Source organism: Amblyomma americanum, chromosome 5 (assembly GCF_052857255.1).
Source record: "Amblyomma americanum isolate KBUSLIRL-KWMA chromosome 5, ASM5285725v1, whole genome shotgun sequence".
NCBI lineage: Eukaryota > Metazoa > Arthropoda > Arachnida > Ixodida > Ixodidae > Amblyomma > Amblyomma americanum.
The window spans coordinates 202,801,882-202,821,701 of NC_135501.1; the positions used below are offsets into that span (position 1 = coordinate 202,801,882).

Consider the following 19,820-nt stretch of genomic DNA (forward strand, 5'->3'; position numbering starts at 1 on the left):
CGACGCGGATTTTCTTACACTTAACTTTTCTGAGATATCTGTAGGCAGTACCTTGATATCTACATATACCTGCAGATATGCCTACGGATATCTCCAGAAAAAAAAAAAACTCATTCGCTGGGAGGGACGGGCTACCGCAGATGCTGATCTACGACAGCGACGAAAAATGGTTGGCGAAAAACCACGGGAATTACGACAACGTGAGCCTGGCGCGGTACTACATGGACTACGTGCGCCTCTACGATCCGGGATTGGACGCCACGGCGCTCGTCACGCGCATCATTCGAGGCGAGTACGTGGGTACGTACACCTTGAGGGCCACGTATTCGGAGAATGCGTCGAAACGTCCACTTGTACAATTTGTACCCCGCCGATTGGTTGGAGCGCCAAAAATGGGGATGACGGCTGCGTAACAACGAGCCCTCCTTTTTGCCTCTCAATTCCTCTCATCTTGAACTGCGCGTAACATTACATCAATAACTGGCGTGCGAAAATGAAAATTACAAATATTTAGAAAACGATCCGTTGTAAAGCATTGCAAGACAGAAACAGAGGGCTGTTTGATTTAAAGGTGGTTAAGCTTTGATCCTACTAACGCGATCCGAGACAAGGAAAGCGATGATTACCGTATTCTGGAGGAAGAATACGCATCCAGTTTAAGCCACGCCCATTTCGACGGACAAAAGGCTCATGAGTAGCCACCGATGTCAGCCTTATAGAACAACCTCACCTTACCTTAAACCAAATGTAGTAACCTTATGTCATGCAATAACCAAATGTAATAAACCTTACAGTCAAATGTAATAAAAAATAAATACACCCCAGCACGGAAAGATGGGCTTTCATAGTGGAAGAAAGATTAGGCAGTGATGATGACACGACAGAGCGTTTGCATAGTTGAAGCGCTTTGTCGCTCACTTCCCCAGATTTCTTCCGATGCCGCTGATAGAAAAGCTGGCCGTGTAATGTATGTGCAGGGCATTCTGTGAAAAACATTGAAATACGGCAACAATGTCCTTATGGTCCGAAAATTCCCTCAATCGTAAACCCATCTGCTGGAGAGGGTACAAACAGTGATATCTCTAGTGATCGAGGCGACTTGTTTAAAAGTAATTGTTGAAACTTGTTTAATTTTAGAAATGCCGCCGCGGTGGCTGAATGGTTACGGCACTCGCCTGCTGGCCCGAAAGACGCGGGTTCGATCCCGGCCGCGGCGATCGAATTTCGATGGAGGCGAAATTCTAGAGGCCCGTGTACTGTGCGACGTCAGTGCACGTTAAAGAACCCCAGGTGGTCCAAATTTCCGGAGCCCTTCACTACGGCGTCTCTCATAGCCTGAGTCGCTTTGGGAGGTTAAACCCCCAATAAACCAAACCTTAATTTTAGGAACACTATGCATAAACTAGCCCTGAAGGTCGATCAGCGCAGTAGGCTATCGTGTAGCATTTCTTGACCTTGGCCTTAGTTAAGTTTATTCGATGCATACAGCAATACAGATTTGCTTGCGCGGTAATTCGCTGACGTGATATGTTCACAGTGACCGGGTTAGCAAATGTAATAAGCAATGAGTGTTTCCCCTTCTTGCCGTTCCACTCATCTGCTCTAAGCATCTCGGTGTTCACGTGTTGCCGCTTCTTCGTGAACAAGCTCTGCCAGAAAAAGCTGTAGTGAGTTATGAAGAATATTTCAGAGGCTGTACCAGAGCGAGATTCTTCGATACTGCCTAGGAAGGGTTTCGCTATTTGCAAGAAATGAAATGCGAACAAGGCAGTTCTGCAACGAACAGAAAATTAAGAAGCTCTTAGCTAGGGGAAGCTCAATACTAGCGGAGGATAATTTCACCTCCAAGGTGCGAAGACTGTTCAACACGAGTTCCGATATGGGGGCCGCCTCGCGGTACTTGCTCTCCAGGAGCTAATTTGTAAGGTTTTTTTTTGTGTGTGTTGACGCCTCCGTTTTCTTGTTCACGTTTCATTTGTTACTGATATTGCATACGTCTGTTTATTTTTTTGTCATCCAGTGCGACGAGCAATGCAAAATGCCCGTAATGGCCCAAGGAGCATGCCGACGTTCGTGAGCGAACTTGGAACCTTAACTAGAAATTACGTCTCACAAGGTGCGTTGAAGTTACACTGCATAATACTCGTCACATATTCTCACTCTCAACAGCCAGAATGTGCGATATCAGTCAGCAGCTCCCACTACAGTAACGATGAACTGTGCGGCGGAAAATGAAGGGATTCTTTGCAGGCAATGAATGTGTGCTGAATCTTTCGCAGCGCTGAGTAGAAGGAAAGTCCTATCAGTCTAGTTATCGCTGTCTTCGTCAAATAAAGCGCAGGGAGATGGGATTACGTCACTCCGGTGATCGGTCACTTACGCTGGTCTTCTTTCCTGGCCAGTGTAATTCCTGTCATGACCTCGCAGAACCCCCTCACCAGTGTTATCGAGAGGGATTCACTATTTCCTCACAGCTAGGGGTAATAAAAATTCAGAGTGGGCACTTAGTTGACTTAAAGTGCGGTGAGGCAAAAACCTTTAGGGCGGTGTTGCTGCTTGTGTCACTGATGTGTGGTTAAGATGTTAATTAAGTACACAATTGTTTGCGAGTCTTAAATGCTCGAGACACTGGAGGGTGTTTGGGAGGCATCCATCTGATTCGACGGCTTTTCGCAAACACTCTCCAGCGTCCTTACTCTAGGCCACAATTTTGTTGGGGCAGCCTAAAAGGTTGAAAAATAATAATCCTCTTACGGCACCAATCCTTACGCTAGACAAAAATTACTCTTGGACTATAAAAAAGAAAGAAAAATAAAATGTCCCTGCCCGTGCCACTATGTATAACAGGCTGTCCTCAAGCTGGACAGAGGTTAGACTGGGCTAAAGAAAAAACAATTGCCATGCCCACACCGTCTTGCGACCGATAGACAGACAGACAGAGTAGATTGAGAACCTAGGTTGGGACTCTCGATGCAATAGACAACAAAATTTATTGTGGAACCATAAATAGAACGAAAAAATAACGTGTCCCAGCCCGTGCCACCAAGTATAACGGGTTAAAATAGGGAAGGAGATCTACACACGCGTTGGCAGGAAGTAGCGTAGTCGTTAGCACGCTCGGCTGTGGAACGTGAGGATGGGTGTTCGAATCCCGCCGTGCACAAGGATTTTTTTCTTCTCGTGTTGACGTCATTTGGTTGACACCTATAGTGTGACAAATTTCGCGGACGGACGGACAACGATCAGCCGTTAATAAAGGCTCTCGCCTTAAAACAGCGTTTTTTTTTTTTGACCCCGCGCTTCCTCAAGACCGCTGGGACGAGCTCATCAGACGCTACACGGGCGGCTTGTTCGCGGGCCCCGACGTGGTGGTGGTGTGGAACGACGCAACGGCACTCGTGGTGTTGCTCATGGACAACACCCGCTTGGCACGCGGAGATTCTCGGCTGCTGATGTCCTGGAGCCTGATTCACCGGCTTCTCCCGCTAGTCCACGGCCAGTCTATGATGGCACTGGCCAGGAGCCTGTTCTTCTCGCAACCGGACCCAATTGGGGACTTCTGCTTGCAGGCTGTGCACGGCGTCATATCACTGCCCATCACAAAGCACTTCCTCCGCAGGGGTGCGTAATAGTTTGAAACTAAAAGGATATTTTGTGAACGGCTCGAGACCAATGCGTCAGAGGTGTGCTTCTGCGGTATTCGTGGCCCAGGATAAATTCAAGAGGCGAGAATAAAGAACAGGGCTCAGCGACCACCTGCCAGCCAACCCGATAGGAAGCCTCCTTTATTAGACACCTTTAGCATACCGTGTACCGTGTTACCGATAGTGTTACCGGAATATCGGGAGACCGCCCATCGCCAATGCGCATGCGCAGATCGCCTCGGCGGCGCCAAATGGCGCCACGTACCCGGCAGCTGCACGCACGCCTCCCGCATCGGGACCAATCAGCGCATGCTCACTGACAGTAGGCGGGCTCCCGATACAATCGTAACCTTAACGATAACATGGTACACGGCATGCTAAAGGCGTCTACTGATCACGCGAAATGTACCTTCTGTTTCAGTTAACCCCACCACTAACTGTATTCGGCGACCTCCTCTACGGTGCTTCTTTCTCTTTTCCTTCTTTTTTTTTCTCCCGACCTTCTCTAATGGTGTGGTAAAGGTCACCGCCGAAAGCCTAATGTTGACAGCTACGACTATGCGACGGCCAGGGATTCCCTTATTAAAAGCTACTATTCTAAATTGATATTTTGTGCGAGCAGGCTAGGGTAGGGTTGTCTGACATCTTTTTTATCGAGATGTCACGCTATAGGCTCGAGCTGAAAGCGTTGCGGCTCCCCTTTCCTGTGTTGCACTGCCGAAGATAGCAGACTGGGCCACGCAGGCATACACAGATAAAGAAAAATGAATTATCAGAGAACCTCCTTTTTCATCTGGAGCTTCCATAATCTGGAATTGTTGCCCTCATTCTAAGACACTTTTCATAACTCCAGTTGCCCTCCACTGCGCTCCTGACAACTTGCTTATGGCCGATGTGAATCTCGGCAAAGTGTTCAGACTTCATTTAACTTAGTAGGAGCCCTTGGGATCACAATTTCAAGTGGAAACTAAAAACTATGGTTATTTAGGGAAGAAGACCAGAGAGATCTGAGAGCGTGCTTTTTGATCTTTCCCGTGTTGGCGCGCACACTGCGATGGGTGCCTTATCGTTCTCGAACGAACTTTGCTCTTTTTCAGTGGTCCCTCACAGTGCTGTGGAGGCCGCCAGACAAGTGGCGATGAACGTAAAAGAAAGCCTCATCGAGAAGCTTAGGAACTCGAGCTGGATCCGGGAACCCGTGTGGTGCTTGATGAACGGCAAGGCCAGAAACATGCGACTCATCATGGCCCACCCGAAGGAGTTAGCCACAGACTCCCTCGTGGAAGCCTTCTTCGGTGAGCATTCAGCGTTGCACTGTTCCCGCTTGTCGCTCTTTGCTATCTTCTCGGACTTTATCCCATGTGAGCGTGACATTCGAAGCTCTCAGGCATCGCATCAATTGGCCGTTTTGAAGCCAAGGCTTCACTACGCTATGTAAAGCCGATTGCCGGTTGACCTTCTAGTCAGCCAGAGTTCAAGTGCGGCTATAGGCCGTACCTTATGTGATAAACCCCGGTGTCGCACCGCTTGACCTTTTACCTTTCAGTTCACTTGTAGAGCGTGGTAGAATAGGTCGCAGCGTTCATTGGGTGGCCAACCTCGCGCGATCAACCATTAATGTAACTGCCACCTGCCAGGGTGGCACGGTGGGCGCGCTCCCTATCCAGTGTGCGGAACGTACTTAACGTTACAGATGTCAAGCCGCGCCTAGTTGCCCGATATACCACAGCTTCCGCTCTCTAGCCAGGTTCAGAAGTAGTTAAACCACAGCTAATCTGTAATTCTAAATCTGGTGCGAATTTTTTTTTACTCTACGTTGGCGCAGCGGCCTTTCCAAGCGCTCGTGAGGAATTCTTCGGTCCTTATGTTGAGTCGCACCGCCTGCTGACGACACGCATCTTCAAGCAGAACACCACCGAGAACTTCACCTCAGTTGCCGTCAACGCCTACTACCAAGACAGCGAAAACAAAGTGACCATTCCTGTCGGCATCCTGCAGCCTCCGTTCTTCATCAATGGCGCTTCGAGTGCGTTCAATTACGGAGCTCTGGGACAGGTACGGTTTGAAAATAGCTTCCGCCGCGACGGCTCAGTGGTTAAGGCGATCGGCCACAGATCAGGAGTTCCCGGATTCGATGCCGACCGCGGCGGCCGCGTTTCGATGGAGATGACGCGCTAAGGCGCCTGTGTGCTGTTCGATGTTAAAGATTCCCAGGTGGTCGAACTTATTCCGGAGCCCTTCACTACAGCATCTCTTTCTTCCTTTCTTCTTTTACTCCCACCTTTATCCTTTCTCTTACGGCGCGGTTCAGGTGTCAGCCGAGATGTGAGACAGACACTGCGCCATTTCCTTTCCCCCAAAACCAGTTTTCAGTTTTTTTCCTGCTCTTACTGAAACGAAATGGCGAACTCTGCCCGGTACAAGGAATGTTGTTTCCAGGGGATAACACGGGAGACAGGGTCGCTCCAGGAGCTGTGCTCTTTAAACGACCGTTATATAAATTTGTGTCTAAAAGGCGTTCAAGGCTCGGCTACTGTTCGTTCATCTGCTTTTAAAGGAAAGCGTGGAATGCCCCGTCTTTTCGGCAGCTTCATAGAAGTTAAATGTGCCCAAAAAACGAAGAGATGGAAACAATGTTAAACGAGACGCTAAGGTATGAAGTCAACAATCAGGCCCTATAGTACATAAAGAAGCATCGAGCTTAGTTTTTGCAGTGTTAGACAGTGCGGTTTGCACAAAATATCGTCATTTCAACATGAAAATGGTCACTGACGTCATATTCTACAATGAGACCTATCGGTCACGTGATCCATTGGTTGCAGGCACCATGGTAGCTGCAACGCTTTGGCATTCGGCTGCTGAAACTAAGGTCGTGGGTCCGAATACTTGCTGCGATTGTGGTATTTCTTATCCGGCGAAAAGCAAAAGGCACCTGTATCCGTATGATTTCAGTTCTGTTTAAAGTGGCCCCAAACGGTTCAATTTATTCGTGAGCCCTGTACTACGGCGTCTCTCGCAATCTATGTTCGGCTCTGGGACGTTAAAGGCTACACACCCCATACCATATTCATTGAGCTCATGAGTAGGCCAATTTTATGCGAACCAGTAGGTGTGGATGGATCAGGGGACCCATTAAAACCCCTGACACATGACCATGGGTTCCTAGCACATGTACGACTCCTATGATCCCCTGCACAGCTACGCAGACACCCCCTTCACATTCGGAGATAACCCTTCATTTTTTTTTTACTTTTTGTCGACACATGTGAACCTTGTAGACTGCGATGCTGAAAAGAGATGCATTTATTTAACATTTGGGTTGAGATTCAAGGTTCCACGGAATCCTGTCTGTTCGGGTATGTTCATGGCGGAAATTTTTTAAGCACTGAGCATTCGTTGTAAAAATGACGTTTCGGCACCGGTACAGGAGCCTTGTTCGCAATGAAAGAAAGGAAATGAAGGGTGGTTATATAGGTTTCATGATATGACGTAAGCAGCGGGAGTATATCAGGGGCAGATTGCCTTCGTTGCGATTAACCGTGTGTGTCGTTGGTTGAATATGAAAATATGCCTGGTAAAGCCTTGTCGTCTTGCTGTTTTTTTTTCCAATTATCTTCGCGCCATCCCAGTCGATGTCATGGTCCTCGGAGACAGCATGATTAGCCAGTGCGCTGGTTGCCACGCTCTTGTTCTTGACATGATTGTGGGGCTGCTGCAACCTTTTCCGCGAATCGCCTGTTTCGCCAATGTAAACATGCTCACAATCAGCGCTAGGAATCCTGTACACAATGGCCGGGAACTTCTCCTTCTTTACCTTGTTTTCCACGGTAACCATCGCGTGTCTGAACTTCCGCGTGGATACATGTGCGACGTCGACTTCGTAAGATCGGAATACGCGGGATAAGCATTCGCTTACTCCGGGGACGTGGGGTATCGGAATTCTTTTCTTGTTCTCTCGCTGGGGTTGCTGTGGCGGCGGTTGAGCTAGGCGATTCTCGACTTTCCGTATAAAGGAACTGGGATAGCCCGAAGACATCAGGTCCCGGCGAACGGTATATATCCTGATCCGTCGCTTTCACTTCCAGCGTATAGCAGAGCTTTTCCTCACGGCGGACAAGTGAGGCGACAAAGGACTTCTTGTGACAAGCCAGGTGCACAAAACTGAAGCTGAGGTACATGCCAGTGTGCATGTCCTTTCGGAATACACTTAATGACACTCCAGGGCCGTCGCGTTTCACCAGAACGTCCAAAAAAAGGCAGACGATCGTCTACTTCCTCTTCCGTAGTAGACTGTGTGGCCAGTTGCGTTGTGTCACAGGGGTGCGTCAGTACACTGATTTTGATATACGAGACCGGGCATGACAAGGGATGACGGTCGCTGTATCGTCTTTTCAGTGTGCGTTCCTGTCCCACCTTTTTTTCCTGGATGAGCCGTACATTTTCGGGATGTCTGGAAGGTGCATTTCCCCCTTCCGCAACTTGTCTTCTTGAACCTCGTTCGCAGGCCATCGGCCACGAAATAATGCACGCCTTCGACGCCAACGGCATCACGTATTCGTACCGGTTCACCCGCCACGACCTCTGGAACACGCCCACAATGCGCCAGTACAAGGAGAAGGTGCTCTGCCTTCGTGCCTCCTATCAACGGGTACGCATACCGCCCGTTCGACAGCCCACCATGCAACAGATTCCGTAACTGGTGCCTAGGAGTAGTCAATATTAGTTCTTCGTTTTTAGTCTAGCCTACTTTGGTCCATTAAGTTGTGTGCTCTTAATGGAAAACTGTATAGGTTTTAAAAATCAACGAGTTTAAAGCGGTCGAATGTGTGAAACTTGCAACTAAAGCATCATTTGGGCTAGCATTTGTAATGGTAACGTAGCCCAAATTCAATGCCCATTTATTTTTATTCATTTCGTAAATTTTTCCTCCTTTAACTTCTTTCATGGAGCTCTTCGGCCATGGATGCTCTTGCGCCATAAAAATCTATAATTTTGAATTTTTTACTCCAAAATTCTGCGAGCCTCGCTGCTTTCGTCTTTCAAACCCCAATTCCCTTCCACACGCGGAGTAGCATGTCAGCGAATTTTACATGCAATCTAAAATCTCTGCTTTTCATTATCGGCTTTCGCTCTTTCTTCACGCACGCCTAAGGAGGAGGAGGAGGAGGAAGAAGAGGAGGAGGAGGAAAGGCAGGGAGGTTAACCAGACTAATATTCTTCTCTACACGCACGCCTAAAGCGCACTACTAATCCATAGCGGAAAAATTCACGGGGGCACTTCGTTGACCTAAAGTGCGGTGAGGCGAAAGCCTTTAGCGCGGTGTTGATGCTTGTGTCACTGATGAATGTGTGGTTAAGATGTTGATTAAGTACACCACTGCTTGTGAATCTTAAATTCTGAAGACACTGGAGGGCGTTTGGGAGGCATCCGTCTTATTCAAAGCCTTGCCGCACTCTCCAGCGTCCTTACGCCAGATAAAAATTATTGTGGGACTGTAAAAAGAATGAAAAGGGTCCCTGTCCGTTCCTTACGATAGACAAAGATTGTTGTGGGACGATAAAAAAGAGCGAAAAATAAAGCGTCCCTTACGCTAGACATTCGTTAGGTTGTGGCAACCTAGAAAGATTAAAAATAATAAGCACCTCTTTACGCTAGACATTCGTTAGGCTCGAGCAACCTAAAAAGAATGAAAAATATTAAGCACCTGCCTGCACAACTAACGTAGAACAGGCTTAACCCAATCGAAAGATAACACAATGACATAATTATCATTATAGCCAATGATATACTTTTACCACCCGTAGATGGGGAAAATTTAAAAAAAAGAAGGGGGGGAGTAAAAAGCTACATAGCGACCCCCACAGCCGGGGGAGCGGGCCCGGGGTGACTCCCCTGATCTCCTCTGGGACGTAGCGGAGAGGATGGGTGAAATGGGTTATGGGATTGGGGATGGGAATGGGGAGAGCAATTTTTTGCTCTGATCGTTCATATATCTCGACTCCATTACTGGTCTACCTAGGAGAACTGCGTATGCGTTGACAGGAAGTAGCGTAGTCGTTAGCACGCTCCGTTGCGGAACGGAAGGATGGTGGTTCGAACACAAGGACTTTTTTTTTCTTATCGAGTTGACGTCATTTGATTGACAGGTATAGTGAGACAGATTTCGCGGACGGACGGACAACGATGAGCCATTAAAGGCTTTCGCCTTAATAAATGATAGGCTTCAGACAGCAGAGTCGCCGAAGCATCAGTCACGTGTAATATACTGCAAGTTTTTATTGCCGTTCCTTAGACCCCTGCGAGTCAGATCAGATCAGGCAGTGTACACTGCGGATCCGCCATGTTCGCCGGGAGCGAGTTGCTCGAGCGCGTCTGCGCGTGAGAACCACGCTGAGGCGCCAGTTGTGGGGGTTCTAATCAGGTCGTTGAGTCTCCTTCAAATATAGGTCGTGAACTCCGAGTTTCGGGTGTCGCACACCACTCGTGGCCGTTCTCACAGCGGCGCAGCGGCAATGCGAAATAGGAACACAACACGGAACAGGACGCTTTGCCCGGGCCCAAACGTTGATTGGGTTATCCCAAAATCGCTGGCTGCTGGATCTGCGACCCTTGCCGTCTGGCTTGGTCGTGCGGCTGACGGGACAAGATGGCGACAACAAAGAGGGAAGAAGGGACGCGATTACCTGACGTCCTCCCGCTGTAACGGCTTGCTGTCGTCTCTCCCGGCCACGGCCGGTATCCGCAGATCTCGGCGCACTTGCCCGTTGTCACTTTCGGCCAACCAGCGACCGCTCCGGCGAGCGGTGCGCGCTTGCGACCAATTTGAGGAAGGAGGCGGCGCAGCGCTCTCGAGCTGACCTTCTGGCTACTTCACCCGTGGGGAAGAAGGAAAGCGTCCTCTTTCCTGCGTCTCCGCGGTGCGCTTCGCCGGCCAGGGAAGGATACGACACTCCGAAACTCCGACAATCGTCACACGATAAAACGATGATAGCGCTGGTCCTGTTGTTTTCTTTCCTTGTCCTCGTCTTTTGCGCTATGTTCGCTTAAGGATGAAACCTACAGTTAACAGTGCTCGAAATCTGATTGTCGCACCTATGTACCGTCCACTTGCAGGCCGAGGCAGCATCACGTGCAAGGACGCTAAGCGACAACACGGACTCGGAGGGCTTCGCTGACTTCTCGGGCATCCTGCTGGCGTACGCCGCCTACCAGCGGCTTCCGGATCATCTGAGGACGCAGATGGTGCCGAACGTTGGACTCAGCGCCGACCAGATCTTTTTCGTGTCGCACTGCCTCAAGTGGTGCGACTCAAACGCCGAACCGCGTCGAACGCCCGGGTCCATATACTGGGCCGTTCGCTCTCGCTGCATAGTGCCGCTGCAAAATATGCCCGAGTTCGCCAATGCTTTTTCCTGCAAGCCGGGGGACTTTATGAACCCCCGGGACAGGTGTTACTTTTGGTAGAATCCCCAGGCCGGAATAAAAAAGGGTTCACATTGCTATTGCTCGTGAGTATGACGTGGGCAACACTCGGGCCAGCCTGCAGCTATGTGCGGCACATTTCCATCACTGCTGACCTGAGCAGGTCATTGCACTTCAGCGTGCAAATCATGCAGTCATTCGACAACGACAGTCAATGCACTGTTAAAGTTCTTCCTTTTGTAACAAACACTGATTGTTGCTTTATAGATTGCGATGGATTTCGGTCTTTTGCTATTATTTATGATGAACCGCCACGATTCGCAACCTCTTTCTGAGTTTCTTCAGCAAGAGACACTGAGCCCGTAACCAGAGATGTAGCAGTGAGCATGAATATCATATGCGTCGTAGGATATCTCCAAAAACGCAGTCCGGTTATCACTGTCTCTGGTTCCTGTCCTTTTCACGCCAGACTCTGCCTTTATTTCTGCGCTCTCCAGCTTCCAGGCCTTGCCTCTTCCACGGCCATACCTGTCGTTCAGTCTTAAAGGGGCCCTAAAATGCCTTTTAAGGAGAGTCCATTGACTCGCTAAATCATTACACTTGCTGTTACGAACACCTGAGCCAAATAATACACTTCTACACGCAGCAGAGAATCTACAATCGCGCGCAGAAGTTGCCCAGCAGGTTCTGGCGACTTCACGCTCCCGCTTATATCGGTTAAGGGAAGACTGTTGGTTACATTCTCTTTTGACATTACGCAGCTACAGTGGCCACCGCCAGTCAGCCGCGTTGCTCAGGCGTGCCAGGAAGCTCCGCCCGCCGAGGATTTTGCGTGCGCGGCTGCAGCCGACGAAGGGACCAAATTGGGCCGAGTAGGTGCGGCCGGCGGAGGAGCGCCGACCTTTGATCGCGCAAGTCACGAGAGGAGAGGGAAAGGCGCGAAAACGCTGAAATTTAATATCTGGCTTACAGATAACTCGGCTTCTAGCAAACGCATTGCCAGTTACATGCGAGGAAAGCGAACTCCCCTGCTCTGCGGATCTGGAGCCTGAGCGTCATAATGCATTGAGCACTGGAAATAGTGCTGTCCCTCCTGTCTTACCGCAAAGGTTCTCGGCGATTGTGCCTTCATTTAACTGTTGCAAGGACAGCTTCGGCTAAGGGCGCCGTGGCTTATATGGCTTATGCTAAGGATCGGAAATGGAAGATTTTGGCAGATATATATCCATAGGATTGAAGAAAATGAACAGTCACCGAAATAAAGAAACAAAGGCCTGTGTAGATGAAAGAGGAAATAATGCAATTAATGGTTGAGAAATGATAGGAAAGTAGATGCATAAAGGTTGGGCATCTTTACAATTTTCACTTCCTTTCCTGTTGCAATCGTAGTTAAAAGTCGGTCTTTCCTGTCGCAATCGCAGGTCGTATAAGTAGAATCTCAGGATGAAATTTCTAGTCCATAAATGTATATCCTGGCGAGGCGAGCGCAAATTTATTAAATAGTTATATGAATATACCGGTATCCCACATGAGAAGCAACACTGAATGGTAGTGTCAGCGGTAAAAGAGCAGAGTATATGCGTACGAAGAAACCTGCCATTACATCCAGCAAGATTTCCTGAATAAAGATAACATTTAACCACGACTTACGTCGTTTCTTTAAACACCGTAATCCTGCCTCGAGTGAAACACCTAAAAACATATCCTTGAAAACAAATTTCTTCACGGCTACCGGAGAGATCCATAGTATGTGAGGGTAGCGCAAAACGGGACAAGGAACAAAGAAAGACGCACACAAGAAAGAGACCGCAGCCGTATGCAAGAGGCCCCTCTCCCATCAGAACACCCGATTACACTAGCACCACATCATTTCTCCTTTCCAAAGCTTGTCCTTGCTTCTGGCATAGAAACCACGGGGCTAGGCGTGTGGGTGAATAGCTAGAATATGCGCTGCAAGTTCTATCTCCAGGCCCCGCTGCATTTTCACAAGAGATAATAACGGCCACACTCTTAGCACAAGGTGGCCTCAGTGGATCGTAAAATCTGGACTGTGGCTCTGACTGCGGCGGCGGTCATTCTTTTTGTAACAGGCTGCCGATGCGTGTACAGCGCAGCGTAGCAGAAAGTAAAAAAAATTAATGATAAGAAAAACCAAATCGGGGCTCAGAAGAAGCAGTAGCATGATAGGCCGCTCTCTGCAAAACCTTATGAGTATGAGGAGTCTCATTACACTACTTCCGTTTGCCACATGTCACTAGTCATCCACTTTAATTTTTTGCACAAATGCGACCGCGCAGCCGAGGAATGCCGACCGGCCAAGCAATGTCCCCCAGTACCGCAGCTGTTTGCTGAAGGTCTCCAGGGCAGCCTGCAAGAAAAAGAAATAAAATTATACTACCTAGCCTGAGCGTTTCCTAAAAGGCTGTGATTGCACACAGCATGTCTAGTCTAATGAAAATGTTGCTGTTTGGCCAGTTTTTGTTCATTGCATAATTTTGCATTGCATAACTTGTTCATAGCATAACCTCGGTGGCTCAGTGATTAGGGCGCTCGGCTACTGATCCGGAGTTACCGGGTGCGAACCCGACCGTGGCGGCTTCGTTTTTATGGAGGCAAAAGGCGCCCATGTGCTGTGCGATGTCAGTGCACGTTAAAGATGCCCAGGTGGTCGAAATTATATCGGAGCCCTCCACTACGGCACCTCTTTCTTCCTTTCTTCTTTCACTCCCTTCTTTATCCCTTACCTTACTGCGTGGTTCAGCAGCGTTACAGAGGAGTTGGCCAAGACCGTGCAAACGTCATCCAATGCGTGATTGTTGACAATTGTGGCGAAGCTTCTTTATGTCCGGTGGACGAAGTGAATATAGAGCATTGTGATGGACTTCTCCCTTGACGGTACGGATGAGGTCAGTCGTCGACTTCCTTGTTCGTGTAGGGTCAAATATGTTTTATAAACTCTTCCACTTCTAGGATAACTTCGATTCCATCGCTACAGGCGCCACAGCACTTGTGGCTTTCATGCAGGAATGCCGGGCACATTAGGGTTGCGACATTCTACTCAGGGGATACATTTGCAATTAATTTATAAGTCTCTTCTGCATTTATCGCCGATAAAGGTACTTTCACTTGCTCTGAAAGCCTGTAAAGCTTTACAACCCATACCTTCCTTCATGCTTTCATGCACCGAATTCGAGATCTCATCTCGCGGCAGAACGGTAAGAGGCAGGCTGCCTTCGGCGCACCAGCCAATATGAACAGCCAACTATGTGCAGCCGGTGCTGATGCCAATGCGGAAGATTTGCTTTAACGCGTAAAAAAGGTTTTCGAATTTGAGCTCTGAGTTGTTGATGCCAATTCAATTCCCACAACGTCGCGCCATTTTACCGGGTAGTCTCATTGGCTGGCTGACCTTTTTGTCAAGTATCAGAAGGACGATGATGCCAGCAGAAATCACCCGATAGACCAGGGGATGCCGCTGACGCTTGCAGATGTCCCACAGCAGGCCAAGCAGGAACCGCAAGACAAGCAGAAGCGGCACAGTTCTGGTAAGCAGGAAATATACTGACTCCGCCAGAATAACCAGGCTGTCCAGGCTCATAATCGTGGCGCCTCCTACAGCATCTGCGACCAGCGGCTCATAGCACCTGTATAGAGAACATGCCTGCACAGAGTGTGCGAGAGGTCATGGTTGCAAGCTTCTACTAGTTCCGTTCAATCAGTTTCGAAGATTTATCACTTCACATCTGTCACAAGGGCTACAAAGCGCGAATTGAGTGTGTTGGCATTTGTGAGCTAGTAGCAGAACATACTCTCGTATACACCAGGGGCTCACTTCAAGTCTCCGAATTGCTGCAAACCACATCGCATACCGTACTGCAAAACTGCGCATACTTACGGGAGCAAGAGGAATGCAATGCTACCGAGAGATCATGGAGGCTATGAGAAAAGTTGAAACGAATAACGCATCCACGCCTTCTCACAGCAAGGTTAAAGCCTCGAAACACGCTTTTCTTTCACTACATTTATGGTCGGTGCACAAAAAGTGCATGGAATTAATGACTTTCAATCCGGCACTATTGTGGTTTTCTTAAGATTTTTGCTGCTACTGCGATGAGGCTGACAAGAGGGACCGTCCAGAGCGCGAGGGCCCAAGTAGAAAGTCAGCGCAGTAGAGCAAAAACTATTGCTTTAAACGCATTTCGCGTACATTAATATCGCTTTCGAAGGCCAAAATACACGGTGGAGATTTATGAAGCCCGTGGTGTCTGTGTACTAAGATTCTTTTAAGCTTTCAACGTCGTCCTGTAAACCTCTGTGTATTGAGAGGCGTCCATTCCGACTCTTGTAAAGTTTAGAAACCATCCTGTTAAAGGCCTTGTTGACCTAGTCGTTTCGACATGCCTGGTAAGGCCTCGCAGCGACACCATCACGAACTTAATAGCGGTCTATCACTCGCAGTTGTTGATGCCTCTCAAGCAATGGCATATTACCCATCGTGGGAAAGTGGCCATATGGCCGTTCATTTGGCACACTCACAAGTAAGACGACGCCGATAATGGACAAGCCTGGCATGGTAAGGACCCAGGACACCTTGAATGCGTACAGAGAGATCTTCTCGTTTTCGACATCCCCGGGTACGGCCGAACATTCGTGCCTTGCCTCTGCAGGCTCCTTGTCCGCGTCGGGTTCCATGTAGGATCTGTTCCTGCACTTGCTCGCCGCGTCATCGTCTCGGGGCCAGGTCGCGGTCCCGTCCTCATCTGCGGTCTTTGCGTCCTCTGGCGGAGCAGTAGGGCCGCACCCGACAGCAGCAGCTCCGCTAATAGCGGCCATGGCCGCGACCTTTCACGAAGGCAAGCGCTAACGTCGCTAGGTATCCTACTGCTTTTTCTTCGTCCCATTGACGTTGATGATGATGACCACAGGTTTAATGGCTTGCCAGGCCGACAACCAGAAAGACCTCTCCTGCTCCCTTAAAGTTCTTTTTCTCCTCTTCCTTCTAGCACAAAAATTAAGTCTTTCACTACCTCTCTTCATGTCAATCTCTTCAAAAGATCTCAAGATTCGTTATTCTTTTTTTCAGGTTCCTCAATTCTTATATATGAGCCGCTTGAGAGAAGTTTAGATGACTCTTTCTCCTGTTTGGATCTGCACCAAACCCTGGCCAACCCCCACCGTGCGTATGTGCCATCGCTTCTGAGGCAACAACAACCTCTTTTCAAATGGTCAGCTTTGTCACCATGATACCATAATCTGAACGATACGGTACCAATGATGATGATGGTTGCTGCTGCTGCTGATAAATATGATGATGTCACAGCTACTGGCTGGTGTGCCGCGCACCGGCAGTTTGCCAAGGGATGGGGCGGGGTCGCTTCCAATGACTGCCAGCAGTCGCCGACCGAGGCGCTGATCAGGAGGAGCTACAAAGGGCATGGCTTCAAGTGTCTATCTCTGCGTCTCTAGCGGACCCATAACTCTGCAGCTGGCGATCTCGCTTAGCAGACCGTGTCGCTTAGCGCAGCTTTATAGTTAGTTCACTGTGATGCAAATATTGTGAGTCAATATGTTAGTTACTGTAGCGCCCCTCGCGCCGCGATCGGCTCGCAGGCCATGGAAGAAGGAGGAAGTTGGGCTAGGCAGCCGCTGCGCGATCAGCGCAATTAAAAACAGTTCGAACCTGAACGTTGTCAGAGCTGGTTCTTCCTCGCCTTAACTGCGACAGGTTTGGCGACCCGGCTTCGAACACGCACCCCCTTCTCCTTCATGGATTCCGCTGGCTCTTCCGCCCTTCCTATACCGGCGGCGACCTGTCCTGGAATGCTCAGCCTCTCGATGCTTCAGTGGCCGCGTTCCAGCAAGTCATCCTGCCGCCATTTTGGACCAATAGCCCCCGCGCCTGGCTCCTGCAGGTTGAGGCGCATTTCCAGCCGCGAGGTATCACCAGCCAGGAGACCCAGTTCCTCCACCTCGTGTCGTCCCTGCCTCCTGACGTCGCTGAGGACCTAGAGGACATCATTAGCTCGCCGGACACGGATCGACCCTTCGACACATTGAAGGCCGCTATCATCGACCGCCAGTCATCATCCGAGCGCAGCAAACTCCAGCGGCTCCTCAGCGCTACAGAGCAGCTCCTCTGTCGCATGCGCCAGCTTCTTTGAGACTCCTCTGCTCAGCACGACCCCCTTCTGCGTGAGTTGTTCCTTCAGCGTCTTCCCCAACACATGGTCCTCATCCTCGCAGCTGCGGGTGATGTTTCATTAGACAAGCTCGCTGAGCTCGCTGACCATGTTACGGACTATTCAAGGCTCCTCAATGTCAGCTCTGTGGCCACTCCGCCTCCAACTACTGCCGCAGATTTCCAGCTTGCCAGCATCAAATTTCGACTTGATGCTCTTGCCAGGCGGCTCGATGTCCTCGCGCCCTTACCACGCCGTTCGTCGCCGAATTTCCGGTCATGCCGCTGCTCACCACCAGCTTCGCGTTCGTCAGAGCCCCGACCATCCGACGCGCGGCCCGACACCTGCCGTCGGCTGTAAGCTGGTACCACCGTAAGTTCCGCAGATCTGCTCGCAAGTGCACCCACCCGTGCTCCTGGTCGGAAAACGCTGCCACCGGCCACGAGGCAAGTGATGGCGGCAAGTGGTGCTGGTGGACGGGCATGCCGCCTATTTTATGTTTCGGACAAGATCACTGGCGCTACAGGCCTGGTCTGGCGATCTCCCCATTGTGTCCGTATTCTGCGAAGCCGGAAACAATAGAGCACTTTCTTCTTTTTTGCCGTCGCTACTCATCGATTAGGAGGCGGCTATTAGATGTTCCAATACAGAATCTCAGTTTGCGCCTGTCTTCTGCGGTTTTTCTGTCTCTTGGCGCTTCTATGCTTGGGCATACCAATGGGAATGTTTGCTCTGCCGTTCAAAACTATCTCCTAGAATCAAAACGTCTACCATCATGAGCTTTCGTCCTGCCCATCTCATTATCAGCTTCTGTATTTCGGTTTTTACAACCACTTATAGTAATCCCTACCCCTTCTTTGCCTAAATTTTAGTTTGTATGACCCCCCTAACCTCCTGCAACCACCTCGGCTACGGAAACTGTGCGATTCAAATTTTGGTAGGTCATCCCATGCTTGCCACATGCAACTAGTCATTTAAATAGTCACCGCCTGGTTATGGCCAATCCCCCTTGTGGGTATGTGCCATTGTGTGAGGTCAACAACAACAACACTGGCGCTCGTTTCCTGGTCGACACGGGGGCTACATTACTATGACGCATGCTAAAAATAAAGGAATAAAAACTTGGGAGTCCATTACTTGTGTCTGATGCTTGTGCGACTCTGCTGTCTGATCATTTGCGAAAGCCTTTAATGGCTCATCGTTGTCCGTCCGTCCGGGAAATCTGTCTCACTATAGCTGTCAATCAAATGACGTCAACTCGATAAGAAAAAAAATCCTGGTGCACGGCGGGATTCGAACCACCACCCTTCCGCTGCGCAGCCGCGCGGGCTAACGACTACGCTACGGCCTGCGAACTGTCTGCGTGCTTTATTTTTCGTTCTTTTATAGTTCCACAATCATTTTTTTTTGTCTAGGACGCTGGAGGGTGTTTGCGGAAAGGCGTTGAATCAGACGGATGCCTCCCAAACGCCCTCTGGTGTCTCCAGCATTTAAGATTCACGAACAATTGTGTACTAAATCAACATCTTAACTACACATCAATGACACAAGCACAACACCACGCTCAAGGCTTTCGCCTTACCACACTTTAGGTGAACAAAGTGTCCCCCTGAATTTTTTTTGTGCACACTTACATGTGGGAGAGCAAAAATGCACTCTATGCATAGCTATTCTAAATAAATTTCGTGCTCTGCTACCCATACACATCAGAAAGCACCTAACTTTATCAATATCATGTCACGTGTTCAGTACTACTTGTTAGTATGGGGTGTGAGTTCCAAAATCAATGCGGAAAAGATTTAACTTCTACAAAATAAACGCCTTCGTTTCTTTAAATATTAACTGGGATATGTTTCAGGATAATTTTGAGACACAAATAGTAATTACAGCCCTCTACACCTAGCCACTGCCAGAACGTATTCCAGAAATCGAAATTTGAATGATTAGCTTTTTAAAGGCATTTATTTTCACACATCCTCATTACAGTCTCAGAAACAAATTTTATAAAACTTCTAATAACGACCGGGCCTGGGCCTGAAAAGCTATTAATTCGACCCCATTTCAAGCTGTTACACAGATATATCTTATATAAAAAATCATTTTGTTCACCTCAAGAAAAGCTCTAAACTATAATTTATGAAATATGAGCGGTTGCTTGTTTTCTCACTCCCGGTGCCTTGTTGTCTTTATTACTTTAGAAACTGAGTTAAGCCATGCAAATAGTCGCTTACATATATTGCTGCCTCTGGTTAGTGAATGTAATTTACCGCAACCCGTGACCTGTTGCCAATTATTTTAAACTGCTGCATGACTGCTACCTTGTTCAATTTGTCAACTGCGCGGCCAAAGATTATATGTCACCTTTTTCGTCGGCGCCACATTAATAAAATATGAACTTGAGGGAAACATTGAGAAATAAAAAAAAATCTTGGCGGCCACATTTCCGCGCATACGGTAGCTATCACGCTAACAGTAGTTTACTTACACTGAGCTTGCGCTACAAGAGAAACGCCACAGACCCTGGTGTTTAGATTTAGGAATAATACACTAAATCTACGTCGCAAACAAGCGCGT

General features: G+C 48.9%; 2 protein-coding genes across 2 annotated transcripts; one reads left to right on the forward strand and one right to left on the reverse strand.

The window, feature by feature from the left end:
* Positions 1 to 140: 140 nt before the first annotated feature.
* On the forward strand, positions 141 to 11,109 carry LOC144134528 (neprilysin-2-like). Its single transcript, XM_077667435.1, has 6 exons — positions 141 to 300; positions 3,310 to 3,621; positions 4,742 to 4,939; positions 5,470 to 5,699; positions 8,149 to 8,292; positions 10,759 to 11,109. The coding sequence occupies exons 1-6, from the start codon at positions 141 to 143 to the stop codon at positions 11,107 to 11,109; spliced, it is 1,395 nt and encodes a 464-aa protein (XP_077523561.1).
* Positions 11,110 to 13,315: 2,206 nt separating this feature from the next.
* LOC144135520 (uncharacterized) lies at positions 13,316 to 15,953 on the reverse strand. Its single transcript, XM_077668167.1, has 3 exons — positions 15,604 to 15,953; positions 14,477 to 14,728; positions 13,316 to 13,435 (listed from the first exon to the last, which is right to left on the reverse strand). Exons 1-3 carry the CDS (start codon positions 15,898 to 15,900, stop codon positions 13,322 to 13,324), a joined length of 663 nt encoding a protein of 220 aa, XP_077524293.1. The 5' UTR covers positions 15,901 to 15,953; the 3' UTR covers positions 13,316 to 13,321.
* Between the last annotated feature and the right edge of the window lie 3,867 nt (positions 15,954 to 19,820).